This window comes from Phacochoerus africanus, chromosome 6 (assembly GCF_016906955.1).
Source record: "Phacochoerus africanus isolate WHEZ1 chromosome 6, ROS_Pafr_v1, whole genome shotgun sequence".
Lineage (NCBI taxonomy): Eukaryota > Metazoa > Chordata > Mammalia > Artiodactyla > Suidae > Phacochoerus > Phacochoerus africanus.
Genome location: NC_062549.1, coordinates 91,126,489 through 91,151,959, shown reverse-complemented (window position 1 = coordinate 91,151,959; position 25,471 = coordinate 91,126,489). Strand labels below are relative to the sequence as shown.

At 42.0% G+C, this 25,471-nt stretch overlaps 1 protein-coding gene across 1 annotated transcript; it reads left to right on the top strand.

Moving 5' to 3' along the window:
- The first annotated feature begins 1,390 nt into the window (after positions 1-1,390).
- On the top strand, positions 1,391-6,726 carry LOC125128702 (putative olfactory receptor 10J6). Its single transcript, XM_047782880.1, has 3 exons — positions 1,391-1,451; positions 2,060-2,370; positions 5,779-6,726. The coding sequence occupies exons 1-3, from the start codon at positions 1,391-1,393 to the stop codon at positions 6,724-6,726; spliced, it is 1,320 nt and encodes a 439-aa protein (XP_047638836.1).
- Positions 6,727-25,471: the final 18,745 nt, after the last annotated feature.

Here is a 25,471-nt window from a genome sequence, read left to right as displayed (position 1 = left end):
GAGAGAGAGAGAGAGAGAGGGAGATTTTCTCCCACCTTCACTAGAAAGCACCAACATGTAGTCACCTTCAGAAAGCAACATGAAGACTTTCTAGGTATAGGTATTCATGGTACTTCCTCTTATTTAGAAAGAACGGGTTTCCAAGGACATTTAAAGAACAGAAGGAATACTGAAATGTGACCTGAGTCACCTTTAATCCCTACCTTGATATGACTAAATAACTTATAAATTAAATTCCATTTGTGTTCCAGAATTTTCCATTCAGTTTTGTCTGGCTATGGCCGTTCTTCTGTGAGTTCCGCATGGGAGATGCAGAGAGGTGCCACCATGTGATGGGGCAGTGGTAAAGGCACAGGTGTCAAATCTCATACAACCACAGGATCCAAAGCAAAACTCATGTAACGTTACTGATGACCTACACCAAGGCCCACAGTCTCTAAGAGGCTGACAGAACTCTGTCTGCAGTGAGAAGGCAAAGGCTAACATAAAGCATTTCATCCAGAGCTCTAGCTGCTACAGCAACTTCTTATTGCAGTCCATGGGGTTCTTGTGAGGATGAGATGTGATGACACACACATAGCATTTACACCACGAGAACACGTCTTGAGTAGGTGCTAAGTGTCAGCTCAGATGTAAGCAGAATGAGATTTACACCTAAAATTTCCGATCATCTGCCTTAACTTCTTGGTATAGTCCTACAAATAAAAAGCAATTCGTTGTGCTCTATTTTCAGTCCCTGCACCCAAACTTAATCCTTACCTAATCAAACCTGTGTTTATGTGTCCCACTAGTAGCAGAAAAGGGCTAAGCTTTTCCTTCAGACACTGAGGAAGAGCATTTGACTTACACAAGTGGGCTTTCACTAAACAAGGGCAGCATGCTACATAGGTTTAGAAGAACAAAAGATGGGGCCACGTGAGTTCAACACATCTTTGTCTGAGTTGAGCTATAATTTTCCCCAGGAAAAAAAATAAGAACCAGGCCATGTGAGACCAAAGCTTGCCCAGTGTTCCTTGCATGATCCATTTCTAATGAGATCTCCCAGCTCATTTCTGGATTCTGACTCCACACAGACCCATGGGATACATAGTAAGTCTCCTGGCAAATTAGCCCAGGAGACAAGAGCTAAACAACAGGAATTTTCCTGGGAGAGTCCTTCCAAATCAGGCTTTAAAGGGGTAGCTCCTCAAAGGACAGAGGTGCCCAGGGCCAACGTGTCACGTTGTGCTTCAGCCAGAGTGCAGTGAACTGTAAGTGACCTAATAATCTAATAAGGCTGACCTAGAACTTAATAAGGCTGAGCTTTGAAAAAGACCAAGATTCTGTTATTTCTTCTGGCAAAAAAAATAACAATCAGTTTTCTTGGCACTGCAGTGATCTCTTGTAAAGCATGATTGCCTGCTATGCTCTAAAACCAGAAAAGAGCACAGGCGGTTTCCAGACTCAAGAAGGTGGGTGGATTTCTTTGGGTATGAGAAGGCGTCTGTCCCAAAGACAAGTCATCATTCTCTTGTTTATTCAAATAGTTCACACAATCATCAGCTTCTTAAGAAGTCAACTCCTCCATTTCTGGCTCCTTACACCTATTTTGTCTAATGAAAGGAAAAGGACAGGATGGAAAGTCTGGTTAAAAGATGTTGTCATTAATTTTTTTTTTTTTTTAGCTGCCTAACTCCTTTTAACACAAAATAGATTTTTAGAGGCTTAGCCTACCTTACATCTTTTAATTTTTTTTTTTAAACACAGATTCTGTTTCTAGGCACAGATTTTGCTTATAAAGATTTAGATATTTTTAAGCACCCATGGATTTTGTCATCATTTCTTCACTTTGCAAATGGTATTTCCTTTACACCCTCAAAATGTGTTTTTCCCCTTGATTTTCTTTTCCTTTTTCCTCTAGTAAGAATCTCGGCTTCATGACTAAAATTTTGATGCATGAGCACATTTCAGTACTCTTACTCCCCCACAGGGTTTTTGTCCTTCTGGAGTGTATAAATCATTTTGAAAGCTCCTTTCTGTTCTCTACTGCGCTTTTGAGATTATCTACTGACTTCCCCAGAAACACCCCTCAGGTTCAGCCACACAGAGCCCTGCTGCTACGGTGCCCAGCTGCAGTCACTTCTGGCTGGGCTGATCAAAAGAGCAACCAGCAGGGGGACAGGAGGTGGCCGTCTGGTGCTAAAATCGTCCTTGAGTTCACTGACACCTGTTCTCACAGCTGAGCACCTGTCCCAGCCAATCTCCCCTGGTGGAAGCCACCCACCCATTCCACACACTTCTCTGGCACCTCGGTGCTCTCTGCGACCTCTTTTCTCCCGCCATGGTGGCCATGGTGAACACTGGTGTCTGCTGCTACCTAATCTCTTCTGTGTGAGAATCCAAGATGACCCAGCAGGACTCCCATATGATTTACTCCCGCATCCCATACTTGCATCTCCTTCACTGGGGCTTCTCTCCTCCAGGGGCAGTAACAGTCATGGGTTTCTCATTACAGGCCTCAATGGTAACAGTGTGGGGAGTTCCCATCATGGTGCAGCCGAAACGAATCCGACTAGGAACCATGAGGTTGCAGGTTCGATCCCTGGCCTTGCTCAGTGGATTGAGGATCGGCGTTGCCAAGAGCTATGGTGTAGATCACAGATGCGGCTGGGATCTGGCATTGCTCTGGCTGTGGTGTAGGCCAGCAGCTACAGCTTCGATTGGACCCCTAGCCTGGAAACCTCCATGTGCCACGGGTGCGGCCCTAAAAGGACAAAAGACCAAAAAATAAATAAATAAATAACAAATTGGGATTGCTCCTACACTTCAAAAAGAAGTTAAAAAGTGAGATAGGAGGCAATCGCCCTTCATCTGCAGTTTTAGTCCTTAATGCTAAAATGTCCCTGGAGACCTGACGAGATGGTACGAACTGCATCGTAGAACTGCAGACTTGAAGAGCAAAGGTAGGGAGGAATAATTGGAAAAAATCCGGGTAAGCAGATGACACCTACCCTAGGAGGTAGAGTTAGTCACCAAAGTGTATGTTATGGAGGGTTACTGCAGGACTCTGTTTATTTTGGCTAAAGGGAATGTTGAGGTTTGGGCGGTACCGGAGTTCCTCAGGTAGGAGACATAATAGCTCCCCCTAGTGGTGGTGCTTCACCCTTCCCTCTCATACCGCACCCCTTTCCTCTAAATAAACACGAACATGGAAAGAACATTACTTGAACATTTGCGTTGAACATTTGCATTATGTCCTCCCACATGTCTTGATCTGGCCGCCTTTTTGCATTTTTTCCCCAAGTTCTAAGAATATCCTGCCTAAGATAGTCTTTCATTGTCTGTTCAATCTAATTCAAAAGTGCACCACAGGCAATAAGCTTACTTCTTCCCCTCTTTTTCTCCTGGACTCATGTACCTGGACCACATTTCCTAGTCATCAGCCATCCTGTTTATAACTTTAAAATTTACTCAAATAAAGTAAATTCATATTTACCTGAAACATACCTACAAGAAATCTGTGGCTGATTTGGGGTGAAGGCAGCACTTTTCAGGCCCTAAAAAAAATGAGGGTTTTTTTTCCCTTCTACTGACTCAATTCAGTAATATTCTTCTTCTTTCCTCTCCCAAATTATGTCCACAGTTTTCCTGGCTCAGTATCTTCTTAACCATTTTTTGTCAGTCATTGCAATAGGCTCATCAGGAAAGGGAAACGCACATACAATCTCCTGTTCTCATTGATGACATGTTAAAGTTTTTTGTTTGTTTCCTCCCTATAACCTTGCTTTCCAGCCCAAGACTCTACTGAAACTGGCCAGTATGTCATCAGTGACCTCCTCCTTACTCAATCTAACTTCTGTTCTCAGTGGTCCTCCTCCTTGACTTTCCAAACTATTTAAGAGCTATACTTCTGCACTCAAAAGTTAAATAATTTAAAATAAGGACCACGATCCTAACTGTAAATACAGCAGTGTGTAAAAAGTCAAAGTTACCTAGAATCTCACCCCCACCCCAACATAACGGTTCACCCACGATAATACCAGATGTGTATACTTTCAGACTTTTTGCATATATAAATATTTATAGGCTTACTCACACACATTTTTAACCATATGACAGCACACCATATTACTGTTCTTAAAATAGTTTTGTTATTCTTATTTAATGTACTCCACACCGCTGTCTATGGCAATACACGAGAGCAGCACTGTCCAACAGCACTTTCGCAAAGGAAGGGAATGTTTGATATCTGCGATATCCAGCAGAGCAGACACTAGTCACACGTGGCTTTTAGCAGCATGGAATGTGGCTACTGTGACTGATGAACTGAATTTTTCCTTTTATTTAACTTTAATCAATTTAAGCAGGCATAGCTCTACAGTTCTGGCTCATCCTTTCTCCAAAGATGTTTAGAGTTGCACTGTTAGTCTTTCATCGTCCTCTAATTGGTATCACAGCAGCCTCTTAATGTAACTTGCTTTAATTAGTGGCACACTCAATTCTACGTTAAATGTTTGCTTCCTTCTTTTCCATGATGTGTATGTTTTCCACGTTTGCTTCCTTACTTTCCAGAACATCCACAACATTTTCTAGATACTACCTAGATTCCTAGGAGTCTAGATTCACGAAGAATTGGATCCCTAAAGGAAGTTCCCAAGATCTGCCAAAACCCTCCAGCCTGCTAATGTTATCTTGTTTTTTTAAGGAAAAAGGTTCAAACCACCATTTGATCTATGGTGGCAATCCCAAAGTCCCTCAACAAATTTCTAGGAAGTATTGTGTGTGCTTGCAAGGGGGACGATAGGACAAGAGAGGCTCCTGGATTTCTTCCAGTCATTACCAGCAAAACGTTTTTCTTCTTCCCTCTGGGTTTCACCTCTTGCACGTGGGGCCCCTTTTCTGCACTGTGCCATCTTTCAACTCTCTCCATTTCCCAAGTACCACTACCTGAAGACTGTACATAGGACAGAGTTAACTGAAAGGCTTGGGGCTCTTGAGGACCTTTACATCACAATACAGTTTAGAAAACAGTTTATTTACACCTCTTTATTTTTAAAATTCTCTCTGCCAAAAAGAAATCAGTTATTTCTGTCATTCCAAGCCCAGTCTTCTGTTGTATGCCGGTCCTCCTCTCTTTTCCAACAACTCCCCACCTCCTCCTGGGCTTACTGGCCCCGAAACCCTCAAGTCCCTGCTAACACTTTTACAACACAACAACTTTGCCAATGGTTTGTCTCGCCTACACGGTCCAGGTGGAGCACCAAATAAATACCTCATCTTCGCTCCTAATAAGTCTCTAAAGACCAGCTCTTCCAAGGTGAATTCTCCTCCCTAGACGGTGTTACCAGAAGTTTTTCCTAAGGGGCACCAGTGATTTTAATTTGTTAAGTCTAACTCTCTCACTCCCATTTTGTCATCCCAGCTAGTCATACATTACCTAGAAGAAAAACAGGGGCAAAGCTGGGATGGCATAGGCTCAGGGTCCCTGTGGCTTACACATTAAAAGAATTAGCCTTCCATCCATGCTCTACCAAAACAACCTATGCAGGATGAGAGCTTGATGTATATGGTGGACTCACACATTGGTCATTCCTTTGAGGGAAGATTAAGGAGACAGCAAAAACTGAAAAGGGGGAGGGGGCTAGAATAGGCACAGAACCATGCCGGCTCCCTCCTAACCATAGAAGGAAACAGACTTGTTTGCGGGGAGGGGGTCCTCAAACCCCTCCCTCTATCCCTGTCCTGGAGTCCCTGCTATGATGTTACTTTCTCCACGTTGACTCCCTGCATTGCTTCCAGACACTGAAACTGAGGAATGCGGAGGAAAAAAACCTCACAGAAGTGACAGAGTTCATTTTCCTGGGATTCTCCAGATTCCATGAGCACCAGATCACCCTCTTTGTGGTTTTTCTCATCCTATACACATTAACCCTGGCTGGCAACGCCATCATTGTGACCATCATCCACATGGATCGTCACCTCCACACACCCATGTACTTCTTCCTGAGCACGCTGGCTAGTTCCGAGACCATGTACACACTGGTCATCATTCCGCGGATGCTCACTGGACTTACAGCCCAGAACCAGCCAATCTCCTTAGCAGGTTGTACCACTCAAATGTTCTTCTTTGTCACCTTAGCCATCAACAACTGCTTTCTGCTCACAGTGATGGGGTATGACCGCTATGTGGCCATCTGCAACCCCCTCAGATACATGGTCATCATGAGCAAGAGGGTGTGTGTCCAGCTGATGTGTGGGGCCTTTGGGATTGGCCTGGCCATGGCAGCTGTCCAGGTGACATCCATATTTACTTTACCCTTTTGTCACAGGGTGGTTGGTCATTTCTTCTGTGACATTCTCCCTGTCATGAAACTCTCCTGTATTGACACCACTATCAATGAGATCATCAACTTTGTTGTCAGTTTATTTGTGATCCTGGTTCCCATGGGCCTGGTCTTCATCTCCTATGTTCTCATCATCTCCACCATCCTCAAGATCGCCTCGGCCGAAGGTCGGAAGAAGGCCTTTGCCACCTGTGCCTCCCACCTCACTGTGGTCATTGTCCACTATGGCTGTGCCTCCATTGCCTACCTCAAGCCCAAGTCAGAGAATTCTGTAGAACAAGACCTCCTTCTCTCAGTGACCTACACCACTGTCACTCCCCTGCTGAACCCTGTTGTTTACAGTCTGAGGAACAAGGAGGTCAAGGAGGCCCTATGCAGAGCTGTGAGCAAAAACATTTCTTAATCCACGGACCCTTTTTATAAAGAGCAATGTGAATCCTCATTGCATCCAGCCTCACAAGTCTGTCCTGTGCCATCTATTTGGCCACGGGATGTGCACATCTTGCTTCAGCACCCTTATTAAAAAAAAATTGCCTCCATGTATTTCAAACTTTCATCCAGGCATTTTCAACTGGGGGTTCAAAAGGTCAGGGAAGATGAGCATGATTTTTAAGAAAGCATACCCAAATTTCCAGGGTGGGGCAGGGGACTTTTTAAAAGCATATTAAATGTGGTTATTCTATGTTTGAATTTTTTTTTTAATCTCTTATTTCATAATACAATCTACAGAAAATAAGAATGGACAAAACCTTCCCAGCAAGATAAGAATAGTCAATAGTAAGGAAGAAAACCATATTGGAACTTTTGCAAAAGGTGAGATGCATGTTGTTTTTTTTAAAAAAAAATTGAAAGAAGTTGGAAATCACTGGTTTAGTCCTTGAAATTGTAGCCTTTATTATTTGATTTATGCTAGAGCCTTTGCTTCCATCCAAAACGGTCTTCAGAGTGTTGACCAAGGCTGTAAACTGTGCACAACTCTCGCTTCTCTAATCTGACTGTGCTGGTCTAATGCCCTCTGGCTGCTGGTTCTCATCAATCTTACAAAGAATAATGAGTTGGGTCAAAAAGAGCCATGCCCTGTTTGGAGTGAGAACCATAAAGGCATTCTTCATTTGCATATGCTACAGCACTTCCTGGATAATGCCGTAAAGAAAAAACAGAATAAAACAAATAGCACAAGCTATCAGTGATAGTTCAGAGATTTAATCACTCCACTCACCAAAAAAGGCTAGAAAGAAACCATCCTTTCCCCCAGAGCATCCCAGGAGTTTTTCTGGTTTCATGCCACTGGTACAAACCTTCTATACTGTTGCCTTGGGTGGTAGGAGGGGGGGTTAAAAACTCTTTGGTCCTGTGCATCTTTCTACGAAAATAGTCTGTGTTAAGAATGCTTCTCTGCTCATCCCTTAATTGTATGCACCTTCTTACTGAAGGGAGTGATTTCCTTTTCTCTCCACTGAGAAGGGCTTGGTAACATCCAAGGAGCTCAGCTAGAGTAAGATCTAGCTTTCCAAACTTCTGAGATTCTAGGTGGGAAGACCATGCTTCTTTCAAGGTCTGGTCATCTTTCTCATTTCTATTCTGTGTCTCCGAAATGTCTGCATCCTAGAAGCAAGGCTTCCTACAGAAGCTTTTGACAGGTCAAAAGCTGGGTCTGAGAATCCTGGACATGCCGTAGTTCTGCTCTGACCATGCTCTCAGCATCAGCCCATTATGGAGCCACCCCCCCCCCCAACGCCTAAGCATGGCATCCCCTGAGGAGTGGGGGCATGCCTTCCCCCAGAATGAGAATGTCTCTCCCTGCAGTACAAAAGGATCCCCTTCCCACTACCACCAAGACTACCTACAGGACCAGTTCTTAATTGGTACCCATCTTCCTCAATTCCTTCTGGACTAACAACTACTCTTACAATCCTTAAATCTGTCCTTCTGTGTGTAGAAGGAAAGCTGTGGGATGGGGGGGGGTCGTTCTGAGCAGGAAAGCAGGATGATGAGGGAAGCAGGTGGCAGGCAAAGCGATTCTAACCCTCTCCAGCTGAAGAGGCTGCCTCCACCTCCCATGAGGCCATTCTTGCAGGAGTCCAGGGATCAAAGGCAAAAGGTTCCTCAATCTAAATGCCACCACAACAAACACACCATAGGCCACGTGTGCAATCAGAAGTTAAATGTCACAGCTGGGCCCAAGAAGAGCTGCCAGAAAAGATTAGTCAGAAACTTATAAGGAAAAGCGTCTTCTCCAAAGCTGTTGCCTGCACTGGTCCAACTACATGTGCAATTTTTAAAAATAAATATATGTGCCTCTTTTTTTAGATAATAAGCCATTGCACTACACAGTAGAAAGGATAGAGGACCTGGAATCTGAAGTCCCAAGTTTAAGTCCTGGCTCTGTACCCATCAGCCACCTTTCATTCTGTCTCATTCACCATCAAAAAATATTTTTAATCTCCTTACCTATTTATTCTGTGCTGACCAGTATCTAATTATAAATACTACCTTATATTTCCTCATCATTTATCTCATTCCCACCTAGGCAATTAGTTACTCTTTCTCATTTTTGCCCCTAAAGGTTTTTTTTTTTTTTTTTTGGTCTTTTTAAGGCTGCACCCACAGCATATGGAAGTTGGAAGTTCCCAGGCTAGGGGTCTAATCGAAGCCATAGCTGCCGGCCTACACTACAGCCACAGCAATACAGGATCAGATCCATGTCTGTGACGTACACCACAGCTCACAGCAATGCTGGATCCTTAACCCACTGAGTGAGGCCAGGGATTGAACCCACATCCTCATGGATACTAGTCAGGTTTGTTACTGCTGAGCCACAACAGGAACTCTACCCCTAAAGTTCTTGATATGACATTATATCAGGATAGCATCTTTCTAATTACGCTTTCATTGCTTAATTGTGAGTCTGTTTCTAACACTGAATTACAAGTCTATTGGCATCAGGAACTGCTTCTCTCACTGTTAGGCCCATGCCTGGTGCAGTGCTGAGTAGAATGGGTGCTTTTAAATCTCAGGTAACAGTGGAGCAATTACTATGTACGAAGCACTACGTTTGGACTTCCTGGCATGCTTTGATCAGCTGACACACCTGCTCTGCTTTTCTGTGTCCTTTGCAGTTGGTCCTCACCTAAAAACATAAAGAGTAAGAAGACCCATAATGGCAGGGCCACTTGGGTCTGTACTTCTTCCTTCCCAGGATTTCCTATAAGCCAACTTCTCAGCTGCTTCAAGAACCCTCACACTCTCTGTTAATTTAGTCATTGCACTATTAATCCCTTAGCAACACAGAATTACACCAGTTGAGTTTCTCATTAAAGGATATGACATTACCACTGAAAATCATTCCTGTCCATACTAGGGTATAGCCTTCAAAACTTAAAGAGATTTAAATTTGTTTTGCTTTGTTTTTTAGTGTCACGCCTGAGGCATACGGAGTTCACAGGTTAGGAGTCAAATAGGAGCTATAGTTGCCAGCCCATACCACAGCAACACTGGATCCAAGCCACATCTGTGACCCACGCTGCAGTTCACAGCAATCCCGGATCTTTAACCCACTGAGCAAGGCCAGGGATCAAACCCGCATCTCCTCATGGATACTAGTTGAGTTCATAACCCACTGGGCCACAAAAGGAACTCCCCAAAATTAAGTTTTTAAACAGCAATGTGTCATAACATTAAGAATCAGAACATTTATCAAAATGCTCTAAGTAAAAAAGTCAGAGAAAGACAAATAGTGTATAATCTCATTTATATGTGAAATCTAAAACACAAAACCCAAAGAAAACAGATTGGTGGTTGCCAGAAATGGGACAGGAGATGGGGAGAGGGAGGGCGAAACTGAGTGGACGTGGTCAAAAGGTACAAACTTCCAGTTGTAAAATAAATAAGTCCTGAGAATGTACCATACAGCTTGATAAGTCTGGGTAACAACATTATACTGTATATTTAAAAGTTGCTGAGGAGTTCCCGCCATGGCACAGTGGCTAACGAATCCGACTAGGAACCATGAGGTTGCGGGTTCAATCCCTGGCCTCGCTCAGCGGGTTAAGGATCCGGCGTTGCCGTGAGCTGTGGTGTAGGTTGCAGATGCGGCTCGGATCCCGCATTGCTTGGCTCTGGCGTAGGCCAGCGGCTACAGTTCCAATTCAACCCCTAGCCTGAGAACCTTCATATGCCGCAGGAGCGGCCCAAGAAATGGCAAAAAGACAAAAAAATAAATAAAAAATAAAAGTTGCTGAGAGAGTAGATAGTAAAAATTCTCATCATGAGGAAAAAAAATGTTAACTGTATATGGCGATACATGTTTAACTTATTTTATGTGTACATACAAATTCACCACATATATATCAAATCATCACGTTCTACACTTACAGAATATATGTCAATTATATCTCTATAAAGGCTGGAGGAAAAAAATCAGGAAAAATAATTGTACCTTTGAGAAAATGACAAACAAATCCATTATAAAAATCCTTCCACAATTTTTGATTCTGAATTATACTAATGCAAAAATTCAGCTCCCTCTGTTGCTGGGCACTCAAATTTCTCATCACCTCACTTCTTATTTCTCCTACCATGAAGATAGTAACTGAGGAGAAAGGAAACATAGTAATACCAACCATCGGGAATTCCCATTGTGGTTCAGCAGAAATGAATCTGACTAGCATCCATGAGGATGCAGGTTCAATCCCTGGCCTCGCTCAGTTAAGGTTAAGGATCCGGCATTGCCATGAGCTGTGGTGTAAGTCGCAGACATGGCTCGGATCCCGCGTGTCTGTGGTGTAGGATGGCAGCTGAAGCTCCTATTCGACCTCTAGTCTGAGAGCTTCCATATGCCACAGGTGCGGCCCTAAAAATCCAAAAAAAAAGAAGAAGAAATACCAACCATCAGCAATAAAAAGCTTGGCTGAGGGGATCCTCTAGCTCTAGAATGAGAGGAAAATAAAGGCAGGAGATGACAGTAAGAAGACTAGTGACAGAAGCCATGTGGCTCTAACTTTTTAGAAACTCATCTCTGGTGAAACAGGAATTCCAAAACAGTAAAGTGATGTGGTGGAAAGCAGAAGGCAATTACCATTTATCGAGGGTTTACCTCATGGCAGGCACTGTGCTGAGTGGCAGTCATCTACATTAATTCACTTAATAGTACTTCAACTTTATAGTACTTTGCATTTCACAATAGTCTTCAAATATAATATCCTATTTGCTCCTTACAATAAGCCTATAAAGTATGCATTTTAATGCCTACTTTTTAGGCTAATGGTAGAAATGTTAACTGACTTGCTTCAGGTAGACTGACTAGGGAGCTATTATGGGACTACAGGACACAGCTGACGGTCGACTGGGCTGGTATGGAGGTAGAGCTGATGGAGAGAAATGGACAGACTGGGGAGATCTGTGGGAGGTGAGACTAACAATTCTTGGTTATGGATTAAATATGGGGGAGGAGTAATGAAGTCAAAGAAGACCCTGGAATTTCTGGCAAGCGGATGGACTGTGGTGTCCTTAACCAATGCACGAAACTCTAGAAGAGAAGGAGGTTGGGATGTGAAGGAGATGATGAGTTGGATTTGGGACTGTTAAGGCTGAAGGAGAGGTCTTCTAGTGGAGACATCCAAGAAGCTGGCTGCATAGATCTGGAACTCAGGAGAGTGTTCTAAGAGAAGCAGGTGCAGGAATCGTCAGTATCTAGATGATCATTGTTTAAATGGGTGGATTCACCCAGGGAGACCTTGTACAAGGAGAGAAGTCCACCCAGGGCAGAGTGTGGAGGAGCAGAGGACCAGATGGGGTCCTGGCGCAGGGATGTAGGGGTGGCGTTGACATTAAAATAACTCAGGAAAGTATGAAGTGGGGAAGAGAGGAATTCTCTGCTCCAGGTGCCCAAGTCCTCAATGACTGATGTAGCTGTCCCCTTCAGATGGCTCCCTCCACTCTCCAGTACAATCCCCAAGCAGCCCTGCATGGTGTAAGTGTGTCTGGCCATCTTATACCATTTGAAGGGGGGTTCCTTCCTTCACCAACAGGGTGCGGATCAGAACGCAGGGCAGATGACATGACAAGAGCACATGAGATTACCATAATCAAACGGACTCCACTGAGTGGGCTGGGCCTGAGATACCTTGCACATTCCCCTCCTGAAGGCAGCCTGACAAGGGGGTCTAGCAGCCAGAGTGCTTGTGTCTCCCGGAAGTAGCATCTCAGAGGGAGAATACAGATGTATTCCCATGTCAACATCTGTCTAGCTGGTTCTACAGGGCCTTCCAAAGAACTCGTGCATGCACCAGGGGTGCACCCCTAAATCTGTCAATGACAGCAAGAGAACCATGGTAACCACTCACAAGGGGGCTACAGACAGGGCTGTCAGTTAAGAGCCAGTTGTCTCTCCCTCTCCTTACCCACCTCAACCCCTCGAAGAGCTAACTCTTAAAGCAGTGGGGAGATTTCAGAGCCAGACTAGCACTTCCCCCAACTATAAATTCCAAAGTTGCTAAAGTAGAAAAGGAAGACAGTATAACAGGAGACCCTACCTTTCTAACTCCACCCCCAATGCAAACGGCTGGGGTAGGAGGAAAATCAAAAGGACAAACCTTGTCCCCACTGATCTTTGTACCCCCAAAGTAACCTGTCTGCCCACTACAGGGCCAACAGAGGGGATCTCAACTTTTAATAATTGAAAGAGATGGAAATAGCATTAAAAGGGGATAAACTGAGATTCCACAGAGCCTGGTTATAAACAGAAGTTGGGGATAAAAAAATCAAAATGTTTATACCCATCCAACTGTGTTAAAGGTGATCAATAAACTGATTTACACATAAACAAAATTTTGTAAAATTGCTTAGTTCTCAATGAGATCCATCTAGTAACGTGTGAGATTTTGTGCAGCCTCTGAAGTGAGAGCTTTGTACACATTTTCAAAACTGGATTATTCAGATGTGCAGAATAATCCAGTTTTGCACATTTTACAGAAGCTCAATATGCATTTATTGAATGAGAACAAATGTATGGATGAGGTTGGGCCCTGACTGTAATAAATGAGGCAAACTATGAATGAGGCCAGTCTCAACTGGCCTAAAACAAAGTTGGCCTACAAATGCAAGAATCCTTTGCTGCCTCTTAGGCCAGAAAAGACTTCCTCAAGCAGGTCAACAGGAAAGAGGGGAGAATCGAAGAGATATTAAATTTATCTGATTATTTAGATGTGTGCCTTCTTAGGCACCTGTATGATCCATAGAATAAATCCCAGACACTGGTTTCATAAGTGACACACCCCTCCTATCCCTTTCCTTGCACCCCTCTCATCCCCAACCTAAAATGATTCCCTTCATTTAAGGTGCCAGGAGACATCTGGGAACAGTCTCCAACCCTTATACCGCTGAGATACCTTTGTGAGCTAAGTGCTAAGAGCCAACAGGAAAACAACGAAGCCTCCACTGAGGCACTGAGCCTGATGTAAATGCTGGACTTGCCACACCAGGAACAAAAGGCAGCTGCCCCCAGTCCTTACCTGATGCCCACCAATCTGCCTGGACCCAGTCCAGAGGCTGCCCCCACAGGTCTCTTTAGAGACTTGGTAAGGGTATAGCTGAGAGCTTCTCATATGGCTATATTCATAATAAGAAATAAACTTAGACTTCTAAATGTAGTCTGTAGGTATCAGGAACAGTCTATACATGGCTGAAGTAGATCCAGTGGCACCTGCTCTGCACCTGCTAACCAGAGACAAGACCTAGTTGGTGCTTTTTAACTTTGGCAGAGTATTCTACTACATTCATTTAATCCATCCCCTGGTAAAAGACATTTATTTTGGCATTAATCTTTTTCTAATTCTAACAACGCTGCAGTGAATAAACCTCTTTATGCTATCCAATACATATGCACATATAAAGCAACATGGACAAATTCTAAACACATAGAGCTTAATGGCAAAGTAAGACACAAATGTATAACATTATAACTCCATAAACCTGAAAATGCATGCATATAAAACCAATAAATTTCTAAAAATACATGCAAAAAAGATACACATTGACAACGTTAGAATGGTTATAAGAAGGTGTAAGAGAGCTAAATCATCCGAACTATAACAGGATTAAGAGATTAAATTTGATAAATCAATAAGTAGCATAGAAGTAGAGAATACCAGAAGATATAGCTAAGTAAATTGCTTCTAGGAAGTAGGACTTAGGGGTGAGGCGGGATAAAGCAGGAAACCACTGTTTTTCATTATAAGCTTTTTAGTATTGCTTGATTTTTAAACTATGGGCGCGCATTACCTTAATAATAATAAAATTTGGAAATAAAAGTAATAAAAGTCAAAACAAAAAAAATAGCCCTAAGGGCAAAGATATAGAAAATAATGTATTCAGATTTTGAATTTCAAATCCAAGGGAACTTTTTAAGGGTTTAAATATATATAAAATTAAATTTCCCTCTAGGAAAATTACATTACCACAGTAATAAATGAGACTGTTCTTTTCCTCATATCCTCACTAACATTAGGAATTAACTTTTTAAAAAGTCTTCATGATAGGTTTCTGAAGAAAGGGAGTGCTTGTTTTTTCAAAATGGATACTTATGACATTATTCTCAAACACACACACACACTAAGCCAGCCCAACTACATAATTTTTGAGGCCAAGCAAAAGGAAAATGCAGGGTCCTTTGTTCAAAAATTACTAACAATTTCAAGGCAGCACCAGCAGAGATTTAAACCAAGTTCAAGGCCCTTCTAAGGACAGGTCTGGGCAACTGCACAAGTCACATGCCCATGGAGCCAGCCTTGCACATACGCCCATTTTCTATTCAGTTTCTGAAAGTGAAAAATCTGGGAATTTCCACTTTTCATTAAGAACCTCAGGTGTTCTTTATCAGGGTTCCCAGTAACTATACTTTGAGAACTGCTCTAGACCCACACATAAGGACCAGAGAGGTACCAAGAAGCACCTAATGTTAAAAACCAAATTTAGCTGCCTTGAAGAAAGCCATAATAGAGCAGTTTTCAGTCTTATTTCATCAGGGACCCGCAATGATGGAGTCAGATTGCAAATAACCCTTGAACAACACAAGGCTTGGGGTATTAACCCTCCATTGGATCTAACTTACAGCCAGCCCTCTGTATCCACAGTTCCTCCAATCTGCAGATTCAATCTACTGCAGATTGTGTAGTACTATACTATTTACTATAGAAAAAAAAATATATACATCCACATATAAGTGGCCTGTGCAGTTCAAACCATGTGGTGATCAAGGGTCAACTATACATGCCCAAAGACAAGCAGAATTTCACGAGCAGAAGGCCCTGGGCCAACGTTTAATACAAGAGCTTTGGTTATCAAAGAGGAATACTAGTTGGCAAGGGTAAGACAGGGTCCTAGTTTTTTATGCCTGAAGTGGACAAATCAGGTCACTGGAAGAGAAAGCCAGAAGAGGGAAAATGAATGAATGAACCCGACCATTATTTCCTGAGGTTTTCTGCTACAGAGCTCATCTCCACCTAGTGGAGCTCTCAAGCCAGTGGGTGACTCAAATAAGTGAGTTGATACTCATAAATGTTCTAACAGAGTCAGGTTTAAGATACCATGAGAATAGAGTGGAAGCCTAACAAAGATAGGATGTGGAAGGGGGAGAGAGCTGGCTCTCTTAGAGAGTGGGAGTTAGAGAGGGGAGGAAGGGAAGGGAGGAAGTACAACACAAAACATACTGAAGAACCAAAGAGAAAGAGCTTGTTGCATTAAGGGAGTAAGGCGATGCTCAGGACCCTGGATGGTGTTCAAGGTGGCACACCAAGGACCAAAGCCCTGTCACCATAAATAGAGGCATCATGAACAGGTTATCAAATTAAGGCTATCATATAAGCGACCAGCTCTAGGGACTTGAATATGGAGAAAGTCAGGCCCCTCAAGTCCAGAATCAAGTTCTCAAGTTCTCTGGGAACCCTATGGGGCCAAAACGCCCAAGGGGGGAATCAGAACCCACCGCCAGGAACCAAAGATGTTAACAGTGGGATGCATCTGAACAAGGAGGGACAGCCGAGAGCTCTCCCCTTACAAATTCCTCTACATCCCTCATGTGGTTGAGCATTAACCAAAAGACTTGACATCCACATGAGTGCATCTCTCAAGTAGGCCAAAAGGGACCTCACCCTTCCCTTGAACCCAGCCTGCACCAGAAGCTGGAGCTCTGGGGCCTGAAACAGAGCAGAGGTACCCCGCCAGATAGAAAACACAGAGACTTCCATATCTTCTCCTGAAAGCTCTGGCTGTCACATAGACAAGTTGTTGTATTTTTTTTTTCCAGTTGAATGTTTTTTTGTGTCTGATTATCATAAGTTACTTAAGAGATTACTTAATCCATTATGGGCACCCTAGAATTTACTTGTTTTCAAAGACCTCAGGAGAAGTGGCCCCAGGTTATTTTTATCGCATAGTCATTAACGGGTAAATCATGTTTATGGAGCATTATCCTGTATCACCTATTTGAATTTGTTTCTTTAGAAAACAAGATTCCCTCTAGGCCCAGAATTTATGTATAAATATCTTGTTCCTTTGCAGCCTCAGACTGTATTTCCCCCTCTCCCTCTAGTTACCCATTTTTTCCTCTGAGTGGATTGCCTTCATGGGTACATCATCTGCTGTCTTAATTCTTAGACAAATAGGAATATTTCCATGGCCTTTCACGCCTGTTGTCTTTCTTGTGGAATTTTTAGTCTGTACCATCGCACTGTTTTTGCTTCCATTTTTGAGACTCTTTCTTAATATAGTAATGTGGAAAGTTCCCTGACGGCATCATCCTCACACGGAACTACTTCCAGACCTCAGAGAAAGAGGAGTCAGACAGATGGAGTGTGGACAACTACATGGCTCAGGGTGCAAAAAAAGGACATAACTTGGTTGACTGATGCTATGCTAAACCTAAGAATTATAAATGTACATAACATCATCTCCCGGCCTTCCCCAAACCTCAACCATGGCTTATCACTAAAGATAAGATGGTGAGAGTGGACTTTTACCCTTCCCTGATATAGGGCTTTGATGGGACTTGCTAGTTTTCTTTTGAAGGCTGCCTTTAGCATTTGGAAGGCTAGACTGTGATGTGACTTCATGCAAATCAAACTACATGCGCAGAATGTCCTGACCATGAAACAAAAGGGCACATGGAAGACAGCAAAGCATGAAGCATCGAGACGCTTTTGACTCCGACTGTTCAGAAGAGAGAGACCTTGGTCATCTCACCTAATTCTTGCACCTACCCTCTTACACAGAAGCCATTCGGAAGACAGAGATATGTTATGAGTCTGCTGGGCTTACACACCTGGGTACAGACTTGCCTGCTAGAGAAACTAGAACAATATGAAGTTGGTCTCACAGGTAAAACTGGGCTATAAGGGGCATTAAGATGAGACAGAAGGACAGCTACAGAAGCAGAGGGATGTCAACAGAATGTTTCCACTTCAAATGAGCATACAGATCCTACCACTCAACACTCTTATTGTATATATAAGGAAATTGAAACCCAGAGCAGCCAAAGTCAGAAAGCTCACTATTAGTAGCATATAGAAGTTCCCAGGCTAGGTGTCGAAACAGAGCTACAGTTGCTGGCCTACACCATGGCCACAGCCATGCCAGATCTGAGCCGCATCTGCAACCTACACCACAGCTCACGGCAACACCGGATTCCTGACCCACTGAGCAAGGCCAGGACAGAACCCACATCCTCATGGATATTAGTCGGATTCATTTCCACTGCACCACAACAGGAACTCTAGGAGCAAGCTTTCTGTTGTACCCCAGTGTTCTGACTATCCCATCACACTCCTCAGGCTGACCTGGGCTCCTTAGAAACAAAGGACTGGAGTAGTGACAGCCTGTAGCCAGGGAGGCCCCAGCATGGGATGGCAAGTCTAGGGTAAATATGGTGTATCAGAATCCAGAGTAGAGATATAATTCAAAGAACAGTCATGAGCAAGAATAGCAGAAGACAGGAATGACTTTAAAGTAACTACAAATATTCCAAACTCTAGGTCAAGAAGTTAAGCAGGGAATGATCAACCCAATTCCATGGAGCTTTTTCATATGCAAACTGGAGATAATAAACCTTGCTATATGTCACAAAGTTAAAAGATGCCTTGTTAGCGCAGTAGGTAGCGTGTCAGTCCCCCATCACAAAGTTAAGACATAAAATAACTCAAACATTTCTCAATCACTTACTATAAATTAAGCCATGTGCTAGCTGCTGGAAATATGCAATCAGGATGCTAATCTTCCACAACGGTTTTCTACTTCAGCATTAGATATGTGAAAATGCTTTTTAAAACATAAGCCACCAAATAAATTATCACAATTATCATTCACGCAATTATTAGGAAAATAATGAAAGAACTGATACTATCAAAAATCTTAGGAATAAAACTTATCTTGAGGGAAAGAGCAGTTGGAGAATATGGTTTCCAGAATATTAAGCTACAGGTGACAAAGAACTACAACAAGAAATATAAAAGGTAATAGATAATCCAACAAGTATTTTTTAAGTGAATGAATACAATTAATTTATCAAGTTGTTAAGGGAGATATCCATGATGAATCAGAACCTGCTGAGTTGCACCCTGAGGAAAGAAAAAGAATTAGAAATATAGACTTTGGAGTTCCCGTCGTGGCACAGTGGTTAATGAATCCGACTAGGAACCATTAGGTTGCAGGTTCGATCCCTGGCCTTGCTCGGTGGATTAAGGATCCAGCATTGCCGTGAGCTGTGGTGTAGGTCACAGATGCGGCTTGGCATCTAGGCCGGCAGCTACAGCTCCGATTAGACCCCTAGCCTGGGAACCTCCATATGCCATGGGAAGCGGCCCTAGAAAAGGCAAAAAGACAAAAAGAAAAAAAAAGAGAGAGACTTTAGAGTCACAGTGAAAAGTAACATTCAATGCATTTTATCTATCGAGATTGTTCTATGTGATTACCAGGAATAAACTCATTTAATCCTAACTGGAATGTTCTTGTTCCCCCGCTGCAGGTAAAGAACTTGAAAGAGGAAGAGGTAACGAGCCTGAAACCTTGCTCACCATCATCACACAAGCAGAGTCAGGTTCAAAATTTGAACCTTGGTAGTCAGTCTCCACAGTTTAAGAGCCTAACTACCATGCAGTGTTGCATTTTCCTATTCTTGCAACAAAGAAACAATAAATGGCTAAGAACAAATGATTTCTTTACACTGAAAAAAATGAAGAAAAATTGTCAGGAGCCCATGCAGATTAGAGGCTAGGAGGAGGGAACAGGGCCAGAATGTGGAAAAGTAGGAGGGTAATGCAGCGGAACTGTAGAGGCCAAAAGCCCAGACAAGCCTATCAATCAGCGTCTACCTAGGAAAACGGAGTCTACTCTGCATATGTGAAACAAGGAAATTAATACAGAAAACTGGTTATACAGGAAAGGGAAGAGTTGGAGGATCCTAACAGGAAACAAAAAGACAACCCAGAGATGAGCACCATGAAAATTCTGGCACCACCTCCATTTGGAAGGGCTAAGAGAGAAAGCAATGTCTCAGCTTGGATTCTCTCTGCTCCCCACGCACCCCCCACTGCAAATCCGGGCCTAAGACCAGATCTTATGACCATGTAAGTATATCGTATCCTAAAAATCAATAAGAAAACATCAATGAATCCAAAAGAAAGGTGCAGGAGGCCAGAGTAGGCACTTCACAAAAGGGGATATCCAGATTGCAAATAAACGTAAGAATGGTTCCCTCTCATTAGTGATCAGGGAAATCAGATTTAAAACCACAACACCTTAGTCTGCTCATTCTGCTATAACAAAATACCACAGACCGAGGTGCCTATAAGCAACAGAAATGCATTTCTCACAGAGGCACTAAGTCCCAGACTGGGAGTGCCAGCATGGGAGGGTGGGCCCTCTTCCAGGTCAGACACACTGTGTCCTCCACGGTGGAAGGGGCAAAGGAGCTTTCTGGAGCCTCTTATACAAGAGCACTAATCCCATTCATGAGGGTTCCGTCCTCACAACCTAAGCACCTCCCAAAGGTCCCACCTCCTTACCTTGGACATTAGAATTTCAACACATGAATTTGGGGAGTAAGCAGATATTCAGTCTATAGCACACAATGAAATATCTCCAGACACTTGCCACAACAGTTAAAACTCTCAAAGCAGACAATGCCCAACATTGGTGACATGGAGTATCTGAAATTCTCTTGCACTGCTAATAAAAAGGTAAAATAGTACATACCTACTTAGGAAAAGTAAGCAGCAGTTTCTTTTTTTAGGGTCGCACCTGCCTTACATGGAAGTTCCCTGGCTAGGGGTCAAATCGGGTCCGCAGCTGCCAGCCTGCGCCACAGCCACAGCAACATGGAATCCAAGGCATACCTGCGACCTACACCACAGCTCAGGGCAACACAGATCCTTAACCCACTAAGCGAGGCCAAGGATCAAACTTGTTCCTCATGGACCCTACTGGTTTCGTAACCCACTGGGCCACAATGGGAACTCTTGCAGTAGTTTCTATTAATAACACTAAATATATATACACACACACTATGACCTAACAATTTTATCTCTAGGTATAGACCCAAAATACATACTTTCACCAAAAGATGTGTACAATAATGTTCATGAATGCAATATTCATAATGGCCCAACAGCAGAAATTTTCCACATCTCCATTTAGAGATGGGATAAATTGTGCCATAGTCACATTAGAATGCAACAAGATGACTCAATAAATTACAGTATCACATGATGTGAATGAATCTCACAAACATAATGTTGAGGAAAACAAAACAATGCAAATGGCTTGATCCTACTTTATACAAAATTCAAAAACCAGTATAACCAACCTATGGTTTTAGAAATCAGGACAGTGATAAGTTTCAGAAAGAAAAGGGAGTAGTCACTAGGAAGAGGCATGGGGAATGCTGCTGGGATCCTTGGGAATATTCCACTTCTTGACGAAGTGGTGATTACATCGGTATGCTCACTTTATAACACAGAATACTCATGATTTATGTACATATATGCATTTGTGTATATATGTGATTTGTATACATATAATGCTTCCATTTTAAAATGTTCTTTAGAAAAAGATAATATACATAAAGCACTAAATACAGTTACTGACACATGTTAGGCTCTTAATACTATAATGAATAAAATGATGGCAGCTAGACAATGTACATTTGTAGTATTTTGGATCATCTGTCAATTCCTGTATTAACAGTCTGCAGCCAAGCCTGGAGTATGGAAAATGTGTCATTCCCAGGGGAAATACTATTAGAGCAACTATGCCATTTGGAAGAGTGGGAAAGAACCAATTGCACATTCTCGCCCCCAAAGTTGTAGTGACCCATCTGTCACTTCCTCATTGTATGTGAAGGGTGAATCATGCCTTAGATGGTTCTTTAATATTTAGTCATTTGGGACATACATGTCTTTACAAATAGATTGTTTCTCCGATTCACATCAATTAACATTTACCATCCTATGTACACTTAACACCCATTTAACCATAAATGTTAGAAGTCCTGCTTCCATGAACATGCCTCTTTTACTTTTTGACAAAGAGAAGGACTCTATACTCTCTCTACATATAGATACAGCTCCTGCTTTGCATTAAGCTTTGCCTCTCATATCTTTACGTTCTGATTTCAGAATTCTTTAGATTACAACTCTTGTCTGATTTCATCTTTAGGGTTGCCAGCCGTGAGTCTGCAGAACTCTTGGGAGAATTTCCCCGTTAAGAGTTCTTTCCTCTCATGTGGGCTCTCAAGCCATGGTCAGCATCATCTATGTCCATTTCCTTAGAGCTTCCTCTTGGACAACAAGTACAGGTTTGCCTCCCTAGTTACACTTTTCCTTATGTGGGAGAGTTTACAGTCCAGCTGGCACACCAGCTTCACTTCAAACCATTTCTTACTCCAGGGCATGCTTGAGCCACATTTCTAATTGGTCTGTCCTTTTCAGCCCTAAATCAAAGGCTCCTGACAAGAAGCAGGCTTCATGCTCCCTAGTAAGTACTTCCCCAGTTGAATATTTACACCCCCCATTCCATAAGAACAGAAAATACCCCACCTCCATCAAGTGCTGTATCTCTTGCTCTGTGCACTAGTAGGCAATCCATCCATATTTGTTTTGGGATGAACACGCTGCAGTTAGGACAGCAGATGTCTTAGGCATAATATCACTGCACTGCTTCATTTCACTGGAGGCACAATAGACAGTAATCCGAGCTAGTAGGTTGCACATGGCCAGGATGAAGAGAAAGATAGATGCTAAGTCCCTGCCCAGGTTCATACATCCACAGATAAAAGAGCAAAATCAACACTGAAGAGTGTAAGAGCACGCCTGTGTCTACAATTTGCATGTCAAAACTAGATACGCCTAAAGCAAGAATTAAGAGTACAGATGCAGAGCTAAAGAGTTTCTAGGATTTAGCACAGAATATTTATTCCATGAATAAATGAGTAAATGGATTAAATAAGGCTTCATGGGAACTAAGGAAATTAAAAGCCAAGGGTACAAATTAAAGTAGGCAATTATAGACCACTATTGTGTGATGGGGACTGTTACACTGCAACCTTCCCTGGTGGTCTAGTGGTTAGGATTCAGTGCTCTCATACCCCACTGCACACTGTTACCATTGCCGGATGATACTAGCACAAAAGGAGCACTGTGCCATGAGATAATCACAGAACTCTATCTTCTTTAGACCCTGAAATCTGGATTGCTCTCCAGCCATACCCCCAAAATCAGAGTCACAAAGTCTGGCTGAACGCAAACCCAATGCCTATAAACAGTAGTATAACGATTCGCTCTCCAACAGCCATCAGCGAGGGTCTCTTTCGCAACACTTCCCAACGCACTGTTTTCTCAAACTTTCTGATCTTTGTCAACCTCACTGATGAAAATTAACATCTCAGTGAATCTGCATTGGCATTTTTCAGATTATAAAGAAGGCTGTGCATCTTTTCATGAGTTTATGAGCTGCTTGTATAGCCTTCCCTCTAAACTACTTATTGATGCACTTTCCTTCTTTTTCTAGCGGGTGATTGGTCTATTTCCCAACAATGTGTAAAAGTCACTTATAGAGTATAGGACTCAGCCCTTCAGAAGAAGATTTGTAAATATTTTTCCTAGATGATTAGTCTTTTGACTGTGTTTTTGTCTGAACGGACTTTTAATATAGTTGAATTATAAATATTCTCATGACTGTTATATTTTGTGGCATGCTTAGAAAAGTCTTCTCCCTACCTTAGAAATCTATCCATAGAACTTCCATATGACCCCGCAATCCCACTCTTGGGCATCTATCTGGACAAAACTCTACTTAAAAGAGACACGTGCACCCGCATTTCATTGCAGCACTAGTCACAATAGCCAAGACATGGAAACAACCCAAATGTCCATCGACAGATGATTGGATTTGGAAGATGTGGTATATATACACAATGGAATACTACTCAGCCATAAAAAAGAATGACATCATGCCATTTGCAGCAACATGGATGGAACTAGAGAATCTCATACTGAGTGAAATGAGCCAGAAAGACAAAGACAAATACCATATGATATCACTTATAACTGGAATCTAATATCCAGCACAAATGAACATCTCCTCAGAAAAGAAAATCATGGACTTGGAGAAGAGACTTGTGGCTGCCTGATGGGAGGGGGAGGGAGTGGGAGGGATCGGGAGCTTGGGCTTATCAGACACAACTTAGAATAGATTTACAAGGAGATCCTGCTGAATAGCATTGAGAAATTTGTCTAGATACTCATGTTGCAACAGAACAAAGGGTGGGGGAAAAATGTAATTGTAATGTATACATGTAAGGATAACCTGACCCCCTTGCTGTACAGTGGGAAAATAAAAAAAATTATAAAAATAAAAAAAATAAAAATAAAAAATAAAGTGGGCAGGATGCTTACCTCTGGTGGGCTATCTCCTAAAACAAATATATGGTTAAAAGTAGTCAAGTGAAAATGATGTGGAATTTAGACAGTTTGGATTGTTTGACTTGGTTGAATAAAATCTGTAAAGACTGCAGGCTTTTATTCAGCAGAAGCAAATTTCTTTGAAAAATGTTTTTAAGGACAAACATCAATTACTCATTAAATCTTCATGTTTTTAAAAAAAAAAAGAAAAAGAAAAGTCTTCTCCTAACCAGCATTATTTTAAGAGATATGATTGATTTTTTTCTAACCATTAGTGTTTTCTGCACTAAATCTTTAATCCACTGGGAATCCATTTTGGTCTAGAAATGTTAGATATGTATCACACAACTTTTTTTCTGAATATTATCCTTTTTCACTATCATTTTGAAATTATCCCTTCATCATAGCCTCAGTTCTCATATGCATTTGGGTCCATGATTGGGCTTTCTAGTCTCATACACTGGTCTATTGATGTGTTAGTATAAAATTTAATTTGTAGAACTTTATGTTTAATGGTAGGAATTTTCCAGGCCATTCTTGTTTTGTTTTGTTTAATTTTTCTATATGACTTTAGAATCAACTTACCTTTTTGAAAAAAAAAAAAAAGAAAAAGAAAAAGAGTCCTATTGGCAATTTAGTAAAATGACACTAAATTCCTGACAACTTACATAACTCTATCCAAGAACATGGCATCCTTCTCCATTTATCAAGTCTCCCTTTGTGTCCCTCAGGGGATTGGGTTTTCTTCAACTAGATTTTGCACATTCCTTTAGATTATTCTTAGAAAGCTCATTTGTTGCTGCTGCTATGACAGTTGGATTCTTCACCATCATATCCTCTACTTATAGATACGAAGGCTATTGTTCTCTTTACATGGTCTTATGTCCAGCCATCTTATCTGGATAAAGTTTCACTTGATTCTTTTGAGTTTTTAAAAAAAAAAAAAAAAAAAAAGACAATCCAGATTCCCTTCCTCCTTCCCGCTAATTAAATTGACTGGTACCCCTAGAATGACGTTCAAAAAATTTCATGATAATGGACATCCTCTAGGTATGTTTTTTCTATTGACTTAATATCACAAATTATATTGTCTCCTTTTTCTGAACTATCTGTAATACCTGGAATAAACACCACAGGATCTTTGTATATTACAATTTTAAACTACTACTAGTAGGAGTTCTTGTTGTGGCTCAGCACACT

Coding starts and splice junctions, on each gene's coding strand:
- LOC125128702 (XM_047782880.1), top strand. CDS start 1,391: ATGATTGCCTGCTATGCTCTAAAACCAGAAAAGAGCACAGGCGGTTTC. Junction 1,452..2,059: donor CGGTTTCCAGACTCAAGAAG/GTGGGTGGATTT, acceptor TGACTTCCCCAG/AAACACCCCTCAGGTTCAGC. Junction 2,371..5,778: donor TGCTACCTAATCTCTTCTGT/GTGAGAATCCAA, acceptor CATTGCTTCCAG/ACACTGAAACTGAGGAATGC.